The sequence below is a fragment of the Anthonomus grandis genome, chromosome 6 (assembly GCF_022605725.1).
Source record: "Anthonomus grandis grandis chromosome 6, icAntGran1.3, whole genome shotgun sequence".
NCBI lineage: Eukaryota > Metazoa > Arthropoda > Insecta > Coleoptera > Curculionidae > Anthonomus > Anthonomus grandis.
The window spans coordinates 22,753,549-22,775,127 of record NC_065551.1 but is presented as its reverse complement, the minus strand read 5'-3'; the positions used below and the strand labels follow the sequence as shown (position 1 = coordinate 22,775,127).

Sequence of the window (21,579 nt, the reverse complement as noted above, 5' to 3'; positions counted from 1 at the left end):
AAAGCTATATTACGGTCTTTTGTATCGCACAGTTTGTCGTTGTGTATATTAATTCTTTAAGTAACTTTTCTTTTCTTTTTACAATATGTGCGTACATTTAAAGAGCTATTCGCTAATAAGTTGCATGATATTGTTTTATTTTCACTTCAAAGGGATTAGGTAGGTTAAGTAAGAGTAGCCACATGGCTAGACTTCGCCTCTCTTATATCTCTATAGAAATGTATGTATAATAATCACAACTGTAAACTATTTGTTTGTTAAATAAAAGACGTTTATTATTATTATTATTATTATTTTTATTATTATCAGTTAACACCCAAAATAAACTGAATGAACTTATTGATAATATTTCTCCCTCTCCTACACTAAATCAGATTATAAACCTAAATTGCACAAATGCTATTTTTCTTAAAATATGCTTGTTATCTTAAAGCCATAAAGAAAATGTGTTACTTAGAACTATATTCAGTTTTGTTGAATCTCCGTTATAAAACCTTTTGAAATATCTTTGCAAATTCTTACAGTATACATTTGATATACTAATATTAAATGCGGAAATCTTTTAAAATATTCTCTGACCTCCAAATATTATTATTTTCCAAAAATATTTAGTCTACATATGGGAAAGTGTTTGTCACCAATATGTGCAGATACGATTATGTAAGAACATGAAAAGAAATGATCATCAGATCTTAATTTCGAATTCTCTTTTTTTTAAAGATTGGTGGACGGTATTATTACTTGTGTTTCAATAACTAATATTTAAAAAGTTATAAATACATTTAACGGTTTTCATCATAAATTACAGTTTACCGCTGAGGTTAAAAAGAACAACAAAAATTCATTTCTAGAAGTTTTACTTATAAGAACATAACATTATAAAAACTGACTGGTACTATAAACCAACTTTTAATCAATATAAATAATAACTTGAAACAAAGAGAGAAACTAATCAATAGAATAAAAAAAATAGTGACCTATAACGTCTTAACATTAAAAAAGATTTTTTTTAAATTCCATCAGTTAAAAATTTGTATGAAAGATTAGGCAGTACTCTAAATAATCAACTTTTCTGAATTACGATCAAATGTAATGTGATAATGCAGTAAATCAACTATAGACTAAATAAAAAAGTCAACATTTAGAAAATTACACAGTGATGTTCACAAAATCTCATGTTCTGATTGTTAAAATGTTTATAAAGGTCAAATAGGTTGTTATTTAAAATCAAGGATAACGGAACCCAAAAAAAGCGGTTAACGTTCGGTCAAAAAATAAAACAGCTCTGGCAGAACACGCTGACTCAGAACTATACCATAAATTAATTTTGAAGAGAATAAAATCATTGATATTTAAAATATTTACAAAAAAAGATTAATTTCAGAAATAATAAACATGAAAACAATGAAAAAAAAACAAGATACAGAAAACTTAAGCACATCTTATACAAATCTCATTAATTTAATAAAATTTAAAAACTAAGCTTAAAAACTCTTCAAATATCCCCAAAATAACCATTTAACAGAAATTAATAGCTTACACAAATATATTACATATTTTAAAATATTTATGTCAATAATTTTCAAAAGTCTTTTATGATTTCTTGGAGCCCTTTTTTAATATGTGGTGAGTGTTCGCTTTTATTCCTTAGTTATAAAAGTTTTTTCTTAAGTGCTTGCAGGCTTAGTATCTTTAACTATTTTCTCTTATATTATCTCCTTTCGAACTCTCTTTGATTTGACTCTATTTATACACCTTAAACTAGTTTTGGATATCCGAGAGTTTTTGTTATATTGCTCGCCACTATTTCATAAGAAGTTTTTGTACTTATTGCAAGTTTTTCGTCTTTCTTTTTTTACTTTTTAATAGTGTTTTTGCTTGGAATTTCATATGGAGAAATACAGTATTTCTATACCTATTTCATTAATATTTTCTAGGTACTCACTTATGGTTACGTGATATTCAATACTATTTTCGACTGTGATCCACTTATTACTTTTCAATATAAAAGGTGTTACCCTTTCTTGCCTTACGTTTATTCTTATACTACCATACTACCATTACCTAACCTTTCTATGATCACTACCCATCAATAGGCGATTAAATGCTATATCATCTTGTACAAAGCGCTTTTTATGGATGATGAATATTTGATAGAAAATAAATCATAATTCGCAATATTAGGAGCAATATTACTTTTACTAATAACTTAATTTATTTTCAATAATTGTAATTTTGGTATAGGATTAAAATAAATATTTAAAAAAAAGATAAAAAACAGAAAATATCTACTATAAAATTCATATTAATTAATCAAATTTGTCACTTTAATAGGTCCTTAACATTAAAGTAGATCCGTAAATATTCGAACGATTTTCAATGTTTTTAATTCTTTTAAATATTTTAAAAACATTTACGCATAATTTAAATGGATATGATATGTAAATTTATATGATTTGCAATATTAGAGGCAATATTGGATATAATGTTATAAATATATTTTTACTGTTTTTAAATATTTATTTTAGAGATAAAAAATATTTTACCATTGATCTGTTCAATATAGGCGCGGACCATAATTTCTTTAGATTCTTTTTAATTTTTTAGTTGTTTTATAAAAAATCTTCTTCTATCAAGTTTAAATTTAATAATTGTGTTGAATAAATTAAAATAAGTTTAAAAAATTGTGATTTTTTTAAAAAATATCCTGCATAATTATGCTACTTCATATAATAAGTATCTATAAATTGCAGTTTCATCTATTTGATTACCATAGGTATAATGTAGTAATAGTATTTTTATTTTAATTTTCTCTTAACAAATAAAATATTTTAAAAAGCTATGAATTTTTAACCAAATTATCGTAATTTGATTTACTAGTTTTTTTATCAGATTTCTTCTGAATTAAGTGAAATAGTATGTTTTAGTATTTAATTTATCATATATCCTAATTAATAATTTATAATAAAAATTATCAATGTTTTTTTAGCATCTTACTTTATTTATACCAATAAGGTTAAAAAATTATACGTACTAAATTAATATTTATTAATTTCTCTTTAAAAACTCCATAAATAATAACTCAAAAACCTATACCTTTAGTCAATATTTTTTAAGATGATAGTTTGTAAATTAACCCAAAAAATATTATTACAAATACATCAGAATTTATATTATTTTATATGAATATATTATCAAACCATACGCAATGTTAAAAAAAATTTACTTCAAATCAATTTTACTCTTTGCTTATCCGCTAATGAATTTACTATGTTAATAAAACAAAACTATTGATTTTATATATAAAAAAATAATTTATTTAATTAATATCTTGCTTTGTAAACAGAGAGTAAAACATGTTTCATAATGGCTCTGAATAATTGCCATATATTCTAATTAATAACATTATTTTGTACGCTGAAAATGTAATATGACATAAATAAATAAATAATCGCATTTTAGCAAAAGCGTTTTTTGTATTTAATGTTTTACAAAATGGTCATGTTTCAATTTTAATTTTGCGGTGGCATAATTATTTCTATTTATTTGTTTTGCGGTTTAATTTATATTTATAAATATATAATCGGTTAAAATGTATTGCTTTAGTCTAGTTTTCTTTATTTACTCTATTTACTGATGTGAACCCTCATTTAGCTCTGGGGTTTTATTTGGCATGGGACAGACATTCGATCACCTCTATCGCCTTGATACTGTCCTACAGAGACAAATGGACCCACACGGTCGAACGACTCCTGTTGTTGCTGTATTTTGGTCTACTTAATATTGTCTTATCCCTATTTGTTGACGTCGGCAACTAAATAGATCCTTAAGGAATTAAAGTGTCCCATAAGAGACATTTATGCGTATTAAGATAATGGCAATATATGTTTGTATCTTTTGTAATTACTTAAATATTTAAACGACTTTCCAAATTTTTAATATTTAAAACAAAAACGTATAGGCATAATTTAAGTGGATATGCTAAGCAACTTTTACAAAATTTTAAATATGAGAAGAAAAATTTTATATAATGTTATCAAGCCATTTTTACTGTCTTTAAATAATAATTTTAAATGGAAAATTAAATTGACAATTTATGTGTTTATTATATACAGTCCATTATACATATTTTATTTAAATTTTTTGCATTTTTTGATTTTACGCAAATACACATTTAAAGAAACTACTTAAATTTAATTTTTTTTAGGATTTTTATATTTTGTTTTTTTAATTCCTTTGTTAAAAAAAGTTGTTTAATTACGTAAATTCTTATTAGTCGTAAAGTTATTATTTATGTTTGAAGAGTATTATTTTTTTACGGTTTCATGTGTTTGGTCTTCATAGTAATGATAGTAACGGCAAATATTGTACATGAACAATTCTTTCTTACGTAATGTTTATCTTTTACATAAATGTTTATTAGTCTTTAAGTCAATAATTATTACAAGAGCAAAAGCATAGGTTAATCAAGATACTCCGTGACATGATGCCGAACAAATAAAGATGGTACCTGCTTGGCAGATTTCTGTTATTGACGTAAATGGACCTAATTAGACTTAAATATTAGATTTATAATTTATTATGAACATAATTTTTAATCATAAATTAAAATTCTATAAATTATAACTTTTCGCATCTTACTTTATCCATAACAATGAAGATAAATTATGAATAAAATTTGGAATAGTTATTGGAACACAAATTTTTTTTTTAATAAAAGTTTATTGATTAGTGGAATGAATGTCAAACAAGAATAAAAGCAGGTTGATTTTTGTATTTTTATCCAAGTTTCAACAATTTATCTTATAAAGAAACATCCACTTTTGTAGAAAGAAAACTGGTATAATTTTAAAAACAAAAACATATTTTAAAACAACTATATTTTCCAAGAATTATTGTAAATAAATTAAAAGATATTTTTTAATTAAAACTATAAATAAACTTTAAAACGATATACAATAATACATAAATATAAGTTTATCGAAGACAACTTAAACAAAATTATACACATACGATATAAAATAATGTCGAATCAATTTTATTTTTTTACTTATCCGCTAATTAAGTATGCCGAATAAACAACAATGTTGATTTTACACTTATAAAAAAATATATTATTAATATCTTAATTTGTCCACAGAATGTGAAACTATGTTTTATATTGGCTATGAAAAATTATCAATTCTGAAAATGTATTATGACAGAAATAAATAATTTATTGCAATGTAGCAAAAGTGTTTTTTTGTATAATATATTTTCCAAAAAGGGCACATTTCGATTTTAATTTTGCGGTATAATAAATATTTTTACTTAATTGATTTTATGATTTAATATTCATCATATAGATATCAAATATATTACTTTATTCTCTTTCCCTATAGTCTACAAAAAAAATTACTTAAGGAATTAAAGCGTCCTGAAATAGACATCTTTTCAATCAACTTAATGGTAATATATATTTGTAGCTTCAGTAGTTTTTGAAATCATATAAGTTGCTAGTTTTACAATCCAAAAAATCTAAATATGTAGCATTAAAATTATAAAGAAATAAAATAAGTACATAACGTTCAAAAAATAAAACTATATAACCATTCAAATACTCAAAATACACAAATTGATTTTCAGTTATTCCTAACAATTTAAATCAATAAATATTCTAAATTCCAACAACTTATGTGAGATTATCCTAAAATATTTTAACAACCAAATAATTCAATCTCACTCGTATATAAAACGCAAATGTGCCTCGTTCATTTGATACGCGAAAAGCTTTAACATGTAAACAGACATAATTCAAATTGGCAATACGATTAAATTTTAGTAAAGCGTCAACAGAAAATAAATCGTAATTAGTAAAGTTGATTAAATATTTAAAAAGTCGCTGCAAATGCTAAATAAAACTGACTGATTATTTTAAATATACATGAAAAACCTCCCAGGTATTGATTTTTGCGCGATTTGAAAATAAATGTTTTATTAAAAGGTTTTAGTCGTGTAAGCTAACTTAAATAATTAAAAAGGGGAGAAATCAAATAGTTGTTGTGATCCTTAAAGCATCAATTTAAAATAAATTTTTAAATTAATAAAGTCATTCAAAAAAAGTGAATATTTAACTTAATTTTATAGTAAAAATAGTATAGCATTTTTATTTAACTGCAAAATTAGCAAAATATTATCAAAATATTTTTGATTACACATATTAAAAGCGTTATTAGAAAAATTAATATCAAGTTTCATAGATTTAATAAATTTAAATACTTAAAAAATTATTGAAATATAAAAATTCAATAATAATTCATTTAATTGAGTTAATCAACATAATTTCACATAGTTAATAGTTATTTAAATTATTTTCAAAGTCAAACACAAATTTATATAAATAAAATAAATTTACTTTATAAAAAAAACATAGACCATAAACTGTTAAACATAAATATTAATGACTTAAATAAATATATATAAAACAATTATTAATTTATCAAATAGAGTTTTATTTAAAATAGAAAAACTTATTCCCGTTAAAGGTCTTAATTAATATTGTACTTTAAAAATTCTGTCTAAATCTAATATGATTTCAGCTAGTATAAGTATAAATATAAGTATAAATATAAATATCAGCTTAAGTATAAATTTATTTACTTCCTCTTTTACAAAATATCTTTGTACATTTATAATTGTAATTCATAAATTAAAATTTCATAACACTATTTATGAAAACCTATTATTTTTTTAAACTCATACAAAACATGAAAAATATAAACTTTAATTATTTTACTTATAAAGAACTATATTAATAAATTTTTGTAAATTTTTTAAAATAAGTTTTTTTGTCTCGTATATTATGTGCCATTTTTTTATAATTTTCGTAATTTGGCAATATAATTAAATATTCTTCTTTAAAATATTTTTATTTTTTTATGAACCCCTTATCAATTTCATTACTGAATGCAATATTAAATGACACGGTTTATGTATTGGAAAATAGCCCCACAATGCTGGGCGCCAATATTAACTTTCTTTTTCTTACTAATTTTAGTTCCTAATTAAATATATCTTTGTCTATCTTTAATGAAACATTATCGTAATTTTTTATTATCAGAATAATAAAATGTTATTTTTTTTTGCTAATGTTCCAGTTAACAAAACTTAAAAACTTCTTTAAAATAAATTTAAGAATGATAATAATTAGGCAAAATGCACATCACCTAATAATGGTACAATTTCACAACTTCTAACCTATAATGTGTAGAAACTACTAATTTTTATTATAATAATGACTCCTCCTTTACCAATTTTAAATCCTAATATATTTATGGGAAATTTCTTGTTTAAAATTAATAATACATTTGATAAACACTTAAAATATATATCCCTTAAAAATTTTTTAAATTAGAAAATCTTATAAAAATTATTTAAATAAAAATGTGAAATATAAACTTCTTTTTACTTGTGATATATTTTACATAAGTAAATCCTATAGTCTTATTACCAAAAAGAATTAATAAACATAAAACACAATGTTTTTAAACAACAAAAAAATACGTGCATTTGACATTTACTAGAGAATAAACTGGGTTGCTTCCTTAATTTTAACAAAAGAACTAATTTCAGAATCGAACAGATTTAAAAAAAATGGATTTATATTATTTAAAAAAATATATAGCTACTTAGAGAGGTAGAACAGAGCATTCTTAAAATTAATTCATAATTTGAAATATATTTTATTTATGTATTTTCTGTTAACAAAATATATTAGGGTTACACTCCTTAACTATTAAAAGGTATTCTTTGTATTTATTTTGTTACTTTTCGAAACAGTTTATCAAAGTCAGATTAGTGTCGGTTTAAAAAAAATGTTTGATTAATTGTTGTGAAAAACAGCTAGGAGATGCAATAAATATAAGTAGTTTCATATACTTCATTTTATTTTACTGTATTTTATTTTATTTACCCTAATAACGATAGTAGATTAGGCTACTAAAACGTTGATTAAAATTAGGTCCCTTTAGTTATTAAATAAAATTTTTTTTCTAACCTTGGCTCATAAGCTTATATTTATTTTAAATAGGTTAATAAGTCAATCTTTTTTTCCTCTTTTCAATAATTGAGGGTATAGGACAGTATTTTTGAAATTGGCATTTACTGGAAGTCTATGAACGTTGATCATATTTTGTAATCATTCCAGGTAAAAGTAAAAAGAAATAAAATAAAGGGACTTAAAAAATGTCGTCTACCAGTCGGCCCATGCCTGTTCAATCCTATATTTTATTGCCATTGACTGTCAATGCTTCAACCTTTCGCGCCACTAAATCTAATTTACCCTAAACACGACGCCGACTGTTCAGCTGTTCAACGCCCATGAATGTTTTATACCGATAGATACTCCTCAATCACGTTCCGCCGGTTTTTCGGATTTTCACTGAATGCGATATTTTATTCTTCCGGATGGCGATGCCGGTATTGCCGATGGCACAAAAGTTCTTTACGCGGATCTCTTTTCTGTTTATTTTTATGCGTTTTATTTAAAGTAAACATTAATATAATGGCAGTTTCGTTAGGCACTAAAAGTTATGAATCACTTTTGCAAAAGAAAAGCCATAGCTAATTAATAAAATCTCAAAGCGACAAGACTAAATACCCCCCGAATAGAATAAGGCCATTCTCCTCACGAAAACGGCTTAACTTCCCATGTTTATTGTGCCAATTCCATCCACCTAAGCCATTACAACAGGACTGGCCCTTTCGACTGCTGGGGTATTTCCCAAATGAGACCGGATGAGTCGAACGTCAGAAATGTATTGGGGTTTATGGAGATGGGAAACGATAGCTGATAACCGAGCAAGAGGGCGAAATGGATATGTGTGTGGTGGCTGGATCGCGTGCTCGGCACTTCAATTCAGCCTCAGAACCTGTCTGGAGAATTTTCTCGTAGAATTTTCGACCTATAATTTTGATTGCTCTTGAACTTCGAAGATTAGATTTTCGCAAATAAATTATAAAAAATGTTTATAGTCTGTATTTAGAAGCATTAGAAATGATGAAAAATAATTGCATTTTCGAATAAATCATTGTTTAATTTGTCAATTGAAGTGCGAGCTCGATAACTGGGAGTTTTCTTTAGAATAATCTGCATCTTAAATAAAATTTAAAGAATGTCGTTTATTCATTGATTAACTTTTTCGTTGTTGGACGCAACCAAATTTTTTCCGTTTTACAGTATTTCCACTTAAGTTTACACTATATTGAAAACTTTTTTATTATTAATTTAAAAAAAAATCTTTATTAAAAGTTTGGCTTGATCCAAAACCTAAAATGCAACCATCTGATATTTATTTTTTCCAGTCGTATACGAGGTATATCAGATATTATGAATTTTGCTTGTGAATAAAATACCTTTATTTTTGACAATAGAGAAAATTGTTATTATGAAAAGTTGATAAAAACTAGAAACTACGTTCAAATATACATTACATCGAAATAAATAAATTTTTTTTTCATTTTTATCTACAATAACAATGCAAATGTAACTGTTGTTACGTAAAACATAGAATATACTAATAAACAAATGATTTCTTCATAACAAGAATTTTTTTGAGAGTGAACGTCAAATAAAATTTGTTAACATGCCGGTGATAATTATTAAGCTTATTAACTTAACACTGCTGAAATATTTAACAAAAGACATCCAGAATAAAATATACAATATACATTAGTAATGAGAATTATGGAAAAGATTCAAGTCATGTTAAGATGTTAATAATAAATTTAGCAACAAGTGTCAACGAATCGTTACAAGTGAAGGGATGAAGTTAAATATAATGTTATCTGCAGTAGAAAATCCTAAAATACCTCTGCTGAAAAAGGTATCTTTGCTTCCAGATAAAATTGTTAAGTCCACAATATCAATAATTCTTAAAGAGAACAAGTTTCATCCATACAAACGACAATATGTCAATAATTTAGAATCTGGAGACTTGAACAGATGACTAAAATTTTGTTTTTCTTATCCAGTGCTAGAAGATGATCGTTTTCCTGCTACACATATTTTTTTTTCTGACGAAGCTACTTTTACGTCTAATGCAAAATTCTTAATAGTGGACTGACTCCAATCCTCACTTTACATTTAAAACTCGCGATCAATATTATTTTGAAATAAACATTTGGTGCTGCATTTACAAGAATAAAATAATTAGCGCCTTTTTTAACATTCTATGACTTTTTAACAATATTTCATTTTTACAAAATCAGTTGCATGATTTTCTTCGTGACCTTTCAAGACATGAACGACAACAAATATGATACCAGCAGAAGGGCACAAGATCGTACGATGGAAGTAAGGCCATACCTTAAAAATATATTTAATAAAAGATTAGTTCATAGATATTCCGATATTATTTGCCCAGCTGGGTCGCCAGATTTAACCCCATTAGATTTTTTCTTATGGGTTTACTTAGAAGAACAGGTATATCAACACAGGCCATTCATAAACGTAGAACATTAAGTAATAATTATTACGGAAACAATTCAGGGTATAACTCCGAATATAATCAAACATTTATTGAGGGAATTTTCTTCTATAATGGAAACCTGTATTGTAAGAGAAGGCGGTTACATTAAAGCAAATATAAATTGGTAGTTTACTTACATGCTTGTTAGGCAGTTAATATTATTAGCACTGTATACAATGTAATTATTGTAAAATAAATAATCTTGCTATTTATAATTAACTTTAATGCATCATTAAAGTAATGCAACATAGAAGTGAATAAATGTAAAGGTTATTAAATTCTTAACAAAAAAAGAGATAACTGGTATTTTATTCTTAAGCAAAATTTTGAGGCAGTCAAAAAATTCATGTTTTTAGATATATCTCTTTTGTGACTGAAACAAATTAATATCTGATGGTTGCATTTTAGGTTTTGGACCAAGAAGATCTTTTTATAAATAATATATATTTTTTTGTATAGCCACTGTATGGTCACACTGTATGGCCTCGGAGCATATATTTAAAAGCAAAAGAAATAAGATGGATGCTTGTCTGACTTTTTCACCGAATTTTTATATCTTTACTAGTAATATGTTGCGTTGTAGTATTTGCCAATTGCCACAAATGTAAGTTTTTGACGCTATTTATATCTTAGTCTAAAAGGCGCTTTATGCCTTCTTTTACTAGACTTAAACTTAAGCTATTTTACTTTTCTGTGAATTACTTTTCTCTGCCCTTAGACCTAAAGTTATTAAGTATTATTACTTTAAGCACTTTAACATTTATAACTTTTATCAAGATCCTTCAAACTTTTTGATTTTATATGTGAAAAACAAGTTTCCACGATGATGGAAACTTTATTGGATTAGGATACCTTAAAGATGTCTTTTTTATATCTAAATACCATACTAATATCTTACATAAGACCAGTAAAAGATTTCGTTAAATGTCCAATATACCTTTAAGAAATCTTTTTTTTTAATACATTTTGCTATAAAGATTATAACGATAATTAAATATACACAAATATACTTTTTCATTATATCAATTAAGACAATTTGTAAAAAACATAATAATTTATTTAAATTAATTGCTCATCAATGATATAACTTTTATTCAGTAATTTTATGCTTACTGATTAGCCAAGTAGAATCCCCCAATTAGATAAATACATATCTGCTGCTTAAAGACAAGTGCTTGATGGCGGTCAGAACCTCAACACTACATTTAACCTTATTTAAAGTTATTTAGGGTGTTTTTTTTTTTTTATTTATTACACAACATGTGCGTTTTTTAATATTGAATTGACTTTTTACATAAATATTTATTAGAATATTTGTAAACAAACGTAGTTTTAATTTATCTCATTTTCTTAATGATTTGGACATATTTTATGTATACATACGAATTATGCAAATAGGAGCCCCTCTCTATCCGACTGTTTAGGGTATTGTGTCTGTAATTAATTAGGAGTTATTCAGTATTTAATAGTAAATAATATTGTGCATCCAGTTAAGTAACAAAAACATCTAAAGTGGATGACAATTTTAATGAATTCTGTACTCCAAAGGTGTAAGTAAAAATGAAAATAAGTAATTTGCAGAAACATTACATGTAAGCTAAAAGGGCTATAGGATCAAATAAGCTTGTCTTGTTGTTTTAGTAGATATTTCCAATGAATTCTTTCCTTATTTTTAGAAAAATTGCGTTTTTAACTATACAGGCCAAAAACAGTTAAATAGCCATGTATTGAAAAAAAAACATTTTTTATTCAAAACTTCTTATTTAGTTTGTTCCTTATTGGCTAGTTTATGTAATGTATGTATATATTGTATGTATGTAATGTATAAGTTTAATGTAATAATAACGTACTTTGTGTAATTTAAATACCTGCTACTTTGTTAGATTTAAAAAACATGTATATATTATATTATGTTTTATTTACATGCTACTTAACTCTAAAAAGGCATCTTAAAGATGTTCCGGTTTATATTTCAGCACCTTTTTAAGAGGTCTTAAAGTCATTTTTCCGAAAATACGGCGTTTTAGAAACATCTCACATATTCTGAATGAGATATTATTAAGAAAATGTAAAAAAAACTATTTTGCTCATGTTAAGTAGTTCATCTTATTTAGGGATTTCCCTTGAGCTTAAATTTAGGTTATTATTGAAAATCTCTAAATTTCCAACTTCCTAGAATTTGTATACTTCCTTGCTTTGACTGTCAATATTCTCTCAAAATTATTGGTCTCCATCAGTAAGAAATATATTATTCCAAGGGTCTTTAAAAGGGTCCGCGTTTTATGGTATTTTACTCAAATTAATTATTTTTGTTGTTTTTTTGTATTTCTGGAATACATGTGTTCTAAAAGTAGTGTCTTCCTGAGTTTCATTAAAATATCTTTTGGATTTCTTAAATATATCATTACACTATATGAAATAAATAAACCCTAACTGTTAATTTAACTATCAGCTAAATAACTCTGTAATGTAGAGGTAATATTATAATTGGAGTATATTTCTTAATTTTTTTTAATATTTTTTTCCACATATTAATTTTTTTGAATCTAAAGTACTTTGACATACAAAGCTGGCCTTTCTCAATAAAATATTTTTTTATTATTATTTTGCTCTTTGATGATAATAATGTCATTTGAGTTTTAGTGGCATAAACCTCAATATTGGTAAATTTCTTAAAAAGTAAGTAAAAAGTTTAAGTAAGTGAACACTACTAACCAGAATTCGATCTAAGTAACTTAAGCATTTTTTTCTAGATTGATCTATGTATAAAGTATAAATTTCTCAAAAATCTTTTTCATAACTCAACAGTTGGTTTTTGCAATATAATTGTCAATAGTAGCTTGCTAGCTAAACATTTGAGTTAAAGTAGTAGAAGATCGTCTTATTTTAAAGGATAACTAAATTTAAATTTAAATAATTTAATTAATTTTATTATTAAAACATGCTTTTGTTAGTTATAGACATAAATGTATATATGGTGTGCTGTTATCCAAACTTAAGGGTAGATTGAGAAATTCTGTCCGTAATGCGTTAAATTCTAAATAGTGTTTTAAGAGCCTATTTTTTTTAAGAGAATTTTCTAGTTTACTCCCTAAGCTTACAATTAAATATTTATTAGTAAATTTTAAATGCTTATTTACATTGCTTTCTGTCTATCAATTACCCTTCCTAAAATTAAGAATGTAGGGAAATATAGTATCATTTTAAGTGAATTATAGCAATTTAGACCCAGAATAATTCTTTTAACTATTATCCTATAAAAATTATTTTGTTTTTCATTTTCGCCAAAAACATCTTAAAAAGACGTGGACGTAATTAAAAACCTGATTGCTTTAACAGCAATTCCAGTTTCGCTTGGACGCGACAAACAACAAGAACACTTAAGAACCCAATGGCCATTACCAGTCCCTAACGTAGGAAATGTTGCAGTAGAACGAACAATAAATTGACCCTTTGTACTTTATAATTACCGTGCAACTCTGGTATAAAGCGATAGAAGGGAATTGGGGCTGTAGACTAAACTGGTCCGACAACATGTCGGCGGTTTGTTCGTATCGGAAATTGGAACTGTTCGCTCATAAACAACTTATTGAAGTATTACTAAATGTTGAATGTATATTTTGTTTTTCAGATTCTTGGAGCTGCAGTGTTTGTACTTTGCCTATGGCTAAGGTTTGAATCTGGGATTAATGAGTGGCTAACCATCCTAAATGCATTAAACTTTTATATTGGAGTCTACATACTTATGATCATAGCTGCCATTATTATGGTCGTAGCTGTCTTGGGCTGCATGAGCGCACTTCAAGAAAATTCCGTGGTACTTTTCGCGGTAAGTATTAAGATTTATTTCCATAATTTAAATCTCAAAAATTAAATAAAAAAAATCGTAATCACTCAGCATATTTTACGGCACAACTTCGAAATATAATCCCTGTTTGTTTCAAACCGGCAAGTACAAAACTTTTTTGTTTTTCGCCGCGCTGTCTGTGAGATGGAAACTTTCAAAGCAATTTTGTTTACTCTATAATCTAGAGCAAGCTTTATGGGAGACAATTTATTATGCAGTCTGGCATTATCCTTTTCGCTACGAGGTTACGATTTAGAGAAGCTTTGCTGTTTTAAAATTATTATTGTTTGTACCTATGTTGATAATTGTTTTATTTTCTTGCACAAGCGCTTTTTCTGATTTATTTTTATATTCACGCTTATCGCGATTTAGCAATCTAAGAGTTTTTTTGATTGAAAGTAATATAGTCAACAATTTTTTAGATATAGTTCTGTCAATAAATAAATATATCGCTGAGAATGTCGGACATTTTTTTGTAGGTTAAAAGTATTTTTATCACTATTTGTATTTTACTATGTATTTTGTCATACGTTTCTTGCTCAATATTTTTCAATGTCTTTTATTAGTCAAACTATAAAAAAACAAATTGCAGCTATGTGTTTATGAGAAATAGCGTTAACGTTACAACTTAATAAAGACGTTGCGGATAAATGCCAAATCTGGACTCGATAAATTTTTAATTAGCATTTAGCATTCGATTATTCTGTAAATAATAATAAGGGTACCTACTTTCTTATTTTTCGTTTACATTTTGGAAAATATTTAGTAAATTATTCTATTTTAGGGTAATTATGTACGATGGTATGGGTCGCAACTACTGGTCTCTTTTAACTTACCATATTTATTTTACTTTTTTTATATTTTGCGAACCATATCATATGACATCTTGTAAAACTTCTAATTTTTTGTAATCAGTTTGTTTTAGTTAAAAACCATAATATGAACAATTAGTAAATAAATTGTAAGTGCCTAAAATTAATCTATTTTTGCATAAGCTCTTTATATTAAAATCTAATCAAGTAGGTTTTTTAAAATAGTGCCTCACTAACAATTTAACTGTTATTTTTACGTCATGATAATATTTATATAACACTCTAATTACACGTAGAAAAAAAATTACTCTTTAATATCAATCTTTACCTTTTTGCATTGGTAATATAGATATTATTGTATTTACTATTAATTTAACGCCTGGGAAAATACATAAATTGAATTTTTCAGGACGACTCAAATAAGATCTACATTAAATAAACTTCGATGCACGTCATTAGTTTTAACATAGAAATCTGCATATATTTTCTTGGAGGTTAAATATTTATGCAAGTAACAAATATATGAATATAATATGTAAAGAGTTACTATACTGAAATACATGTTAACGAAAATATGTATTTAGGTATGTTTGGTAAGCAAATTAGTTCAAACGTAATGTGCATCAAAGTTTATTTGGTACGAACTATATGTATGAAAGTATATACTGAAATAGAACACAAATATATGTTGTATTCAGTGTAGTAAATAATATAAGAGTATAAATTGAAATTAAGTTTTTTTATAGTATTTACGTGCCCAATTTTTTCTAATTTAATATAGAATAAAAAAAAATTAATTAAAAAAAAATTTGTATTGGGTTTTCTTATTAAATAAGATTCTCATGATGCCCTCCATTTTAGAATAAACAAAAAAGTGTGTATTATTAAGCTAATTTTTTATATTTCGAGATACTTGTTTTAGAATAGATACACATTATATTATAATTCATTATAGAAGTTTTGAGGTGATCGCAATAAAAAAAATCAAAAGTTAGTAGATCTGGTTTTCGGAGCGGCCATTTTATTGAACAACGTCCTCCAATTCACTAATTTGGAAATTTATGATTTTAATATTGTCGCATAGAAAGAGTGAGGTGGTGCGTTATCTTGCTAAAAATGTATTAGAACTTTTTTTCAGATTGTTATTTTCATTTGGATCTAACTAATTTTCTAGTTGATTTTCTTAATGAGGATGAATAGTATCGAACATTTCCCAGTATGCTTCGCCATTAAGATTCTATTGATATATAGGGTCCCTAGAATAATATAACCTAATATTTTTGCCCACATATTTTTTTTCTGGGTACTGTGTATGTTGTTTCTCAAAAACATGCGGATTTTAGTTGCATTAGAATATATATAGTTAGATTTATTAATAAAACTATTAAAAAAAAATACACTTGTTAAGCGAACAAATATATTTAAGCGACTTAAGAGTAATCCTAAACTTTTTTTGTTATTTTTTGATCCGAGTTGACTGACTGTACATAATTCCTGAAATATTTGCATTTGGTACCTACAAAAATGATTTAATTTAAGTACCCGATGAACAGATTTATGAATAGTTCCTATTAACGCTAAGCCTTGACATAAAGACATTGTAGAATTCATAGCAAAATATCTTAATATTTATGCTGCTTTAACAAATGCTTTACACTGAATCCTTTTTTGTTTGCCTCCAATCCTGTAAATGTGACTGAATTCTTTTGTCACAATTTCTCTTATTAAATACAGTAGTATGGTCACAAACTTCATTTGGAATTATATTAAATTAATCATTTATGTTTGAAATGAAAGATGTCCCAGTAGGAACGCATATTTTAACTTTCGCGGCATTACTTTAAGCAAAATAATTCTGTTGTTGACGGAAAAATACCAGTGAATCTAACTTACTAGTTGCTCTCTTGAAAACATTGCCACAGTGCGTGAAGTATTGAAGAGAATTCGCGTCTATCATCGACTTGACGAAAATCAACATCTATCCGTTATCGTACACAGCAGTTGCATGTTTTACCAATCGAATTCTCACATAGGATCTTCATTGGACAGGTAGAGTAATTAAACTTTTTGTTAGTAAGTAGACACACTTTTTTCGAGTACAAAGTAAAAATTACAGTTACCGCGAAAAGGTAGCGTTCCCTTTTTTTTTTCGTAATATGCTCACTGAATTTTTATGGTCTGAATTGAATGGTATGGATACGAAAAATTCCAGAATAGAGACCAGAAGAGAGTCCGCAAAATCATGTAATTTAACAACTTCTAATTCTTTCTTTACGGTTTTCTAAAATTCCTCGTATATGCTAATAGCCGAACAAAAACTATAGAATTAAAGAATAAACTTAAGCTTGTTATTAGCGAAATCGAGCTATAATTGTGCAAAAACATGATTCAAAATTTCTCAAATTAAATATAAGTCTGTCTCCAAAGTAGAGGCGGTAATTTGCCAGATATTATTTTTAACGTCTAATAAATTATGACTTGTGCAGTCTTATTTAAACATCCTATAAAATTCAACACACTAAAGTAGGTTATATTTACCTAAGACAACTTAAACATGTTCTACTATTCTTAAAGTATTTAAAACAAAAATGCAACTTAAATATCAAAATATGTTTTTAAATTGACACTTTGTGTACCTTAGAAGTTAGGCTTTGATAGTTGTTATTTGTAATATTTTACCAATTTTTAAAAACTGTTAAGCAAACTAAAATTAACTACTATTTCTATGCACATAGTTACTCAATAACGTTAAACTTCTAAAAATTCGACATAAATATCTCAAGAATTTTTTATGTTTAAAGAGTTTTGAAAATGTGAAAAATTTTGAAAATGAAAAACAGGGTGGTTTTCAAAATTAGCTTTTTAGTGTTTTGCAGAAAACCTTTGTATTAATATAACCTTTCATTGAAATTTGCTTTATATTTTGTTTATTGTCAAAACAAGTTTTAAGCGTAAAGTTGTAAAATATAAAATAAAATGAGTATTTGCTGTAATTTGGCGCAATTAATATCTTTATTTTATATAAATACATTAGACTATAAATATAGACAACTTAAGTTGGATAATTCTATTACATGTACTACGAGATACCCATATTTCAATTTTTCAATTAAAATATGTTGGCTTTCTATCGCCCTAAATCTAAAATAAAAGTTCTATTTAAAGAACATAAATAATTAATACATTTTTACTCAAATTATAATGAAATGGCTGAAAAATTGGCTATTTAAGCATATTATACATGAGAAACTTTCCTTAACAACAATTTTCGGACCCATAAATTATATATTTAAGCCCACAATAAATAAATCATTTATCAAGATTTTGTGAGCAACCGGTCCCAATTTGGCATTTCCAACATACTAACCATTGTTTAACTAGGTTATGCGGAATAAACATATAATACCGGACGCATCAAATAATAATTAGTAAATGTCATGGGCAACGGCGAGCCTTCCCAAGTGTCATAGATCATTCGCGCCAAATAGATTGTTCAGCAAAATACGGGACATGGTGTACAATTCATTTAACCGCTCCCCGTGGAAAGCTATTTTCACAACTCACAATTTTACGATTGTTATTTATTATTTCGGGTAATTTATTACGCTTATTTGTAACCCCTTGGTAAAATACTGGCGGCGAGATTCCTTTGTCGAGATTTCTGATTTTAGATGTCAGACGTTCTTGGCAAGTATATGCACTCAGAAAGGAATTATAGAGAAACCTTTAAAAAAGTCCAACTCACTAAGGCAAGGCACATGAAAACCACTTGCGATCTTAAAAATAATCATTAAATTGTATGGGCTCACACTAATTAATTTTCCGTTTAAATGCCTAAAGCATTACGAAAACCTTGAAAGCGAATAACGTCGCCGAGAGTTACAGGATAATACTATATCCGAGGACATTACTTTAACAATGGTAAAATTCGAGCACTACTGCTAGCGAATTTATTTGAGCGTTAATATTGTGTTATTTATGGAACCTCTGCGCGTATACTAATGGCGATAATTAAGTGACGTGGTTTATGAAAGGACGGTTTAAAATAGAACCGGGTGGGTATAAATCCTCCATGTTTCCCTTTGGGGTTAGACATTTTAGTTTTTGTCATTACATTTGATACCTGCAAAGAGTTTTTTAAGAATTTACGAATCATATACATTTAAGTTATGCATTATAAGGATAGTTTGGATACCAAGCTATAAGATTTTTTAAACGCTTCTGATGAAATCTGTATTTTTAGCTAATACATCATTAGAATCGCGTACCCCTATGATATATTATTGGTATAAAATAACTGAAGCATTTTAACACTACTACTAGGCTTACGTTAGAGAAAAAAACACACTTTGTTCTGGCTTTCTTGGATAATCCTGTAAAGAAATAAAAGCCTATGATTTGAAATCAATCTACTTAAATTATATAGCATTTCAGTTAAGCTTATTCCAATTCTACAAAGATCGATTTATCATTTGGAATATTAGTAATAAGAACAGCTTCACTTCAGAACACACAACATAAAACTGTCGATAAAAAAAGACGCCTATTAAACTGGTGACTCTACCAAACATCTGAGAATCCTATACATTAAAGAAAATTTTAAGAGTATAGTAATTGTCAAGAATTTCAACAATAAAACTTTTTTAAGAACATAAGATTATAATATATCAAATATTATATATAATTAAGGGAAGGTGATAAAACTTACGTAGTGAAGAAAGAGCAGACATTGCAGTAAAAATTAGAAAACGCCTAAGGACTTTATTAATGGATAGAGGAACCAAGCTGCCTCACTATAAAAAGCAAAATATTTCGGTTTAGGTTATTCTTTAAATAACTACTAAATTTTCAGTTTATCAAGCAGAAACATTTCCATATTTTAACATTAATTATTGAGAGTACTCGTTAAAAGCATTGTTAATCACTACCTAAAATCTATTATTGTTATTTATGAAATGTGAAAATGAATAGGCAATATATCCTTTTGTGTACTATTAAAAAACCAATATTTTTATTGATTATCATTGTCTTCTGCATATATAGGTAAGGTTCGAATATTAATATATACAAAGCAGTTTGGTCTACATTAAGTTTTTCTTGTTTTTATTTTAAAAATATAAGATTTTTTAAAGGTAATATTAATGCTAGAATATTGAACCATTAACTTTAAATTATTTTAAAATTAGTTTTTAAAAAAATAATTTTATATTAAAAAAATGCAATCGTTAATAAAATATTAAAATTTTATTTATATAAAATCGGGTTATTTTACTATATATAGTTTGTATAGAAAGAAACAAGTCTCATATAAATTTCAGCTAATCCATACAAAAATTATATGGGTACTTAACTTAAAAATAGTTGAGAAATAAACAATATTGTATGTTACTTAATAAATTAGGAACCATATTCATTTAAATTATGCATTATATGATAAAATAATATATTTTTTTAATTGCTATCTTTTAAAACTAAACAGTAGTCTTATTTTAATACTAAATCCAATGGATTAGACTTTTTATTTCACAGTTGAATACAGACCCACCTATTCGTTAAAATATTGCAAGCATCTCTCCGGGTCCTTCTCACGAAGCCTCGTAAAAAGTTGCTTGTTTTGTTCCTCGGCGAGGGTAAAGATAAAAGTTCTCAAAGCAATTTTGTTTCTTCTGTAATTTAGAGAGCGACTTATAGAGTCTAATTTATTACACGGAGATTACATAAACGGTTTCTTCTTTAAGGATATTACAGGCTTACTTATAAATTCTAATTATAAAAAAATCCAACGAAATGAAACCGTTAAATGAGTAAATGTAATATTTTTAATTAAACTATCGAATATTTTCGCACAGCTTTCGACAAAAGTGGTTAAATTATATTAAAGCGGCGTTTCGCGCCGTGTTATTGGTAACATAAACTGGTGAAGCTTTTAATATCTCGCAGCAAAAACATGTTTAAATAACAAGCATTCGACGCTGCCCCTATTTGCATCACGAACTGATTTGAACAGCAGAAGGGTAGTGTTACCTAATTCCATTGATAAAACATGCAAACCGGTCTCGGTTTTGTTATGGTTTAGGACAACTGTGAAATACTCATTTATTCTCGCAGTTATTTACCATGAACTATTAAAGAGTTACTCTATTTTTGATATATAGTACTTAGAAAATTAATACCTTAAATTAAAGATTTATTTTCTATGCTCCTTTATCTTTTTACTTCCTTTTATATTTTGATAAAAATTATAGTTGGCAAATATTTACATTTCTTATGGTATACATAAGAAAGTCACTATTTTCTTTTTATGAAATATTTAAGAGCTCTTAAAATTTAAATATGCCCAAAAAAAGTCCGTCGTGATAGAACTCGAAAAAAAAGTCACAATTAATTTTAATATTGCAGATATTTCATTGAA

At 26.3% G+C, this 21,579-nt stretch overlaps 1 protein-coding gene across 1 annotated transcript in view; it reads left to right on the top strand.

The window, feature by feature from the left end:
* LOC126737655 (tetraspanin-2A) overlaps nt 1-21,579 on the top strand; it is a 147,809-nt gene that overhangs the window by 64,376 nt on the left and 61,854 nt on the right. The window contains exon 2 of the mRNA XM_050442635.1: nt 14,140-14,337. Coding sequence (XP_050298592.1) covers nt 14,140-14,337 — 198 coding nt within the window. The remainder of the gene's footprint in view (nt 1-14,139; nt 14,338-21,579) is intronic.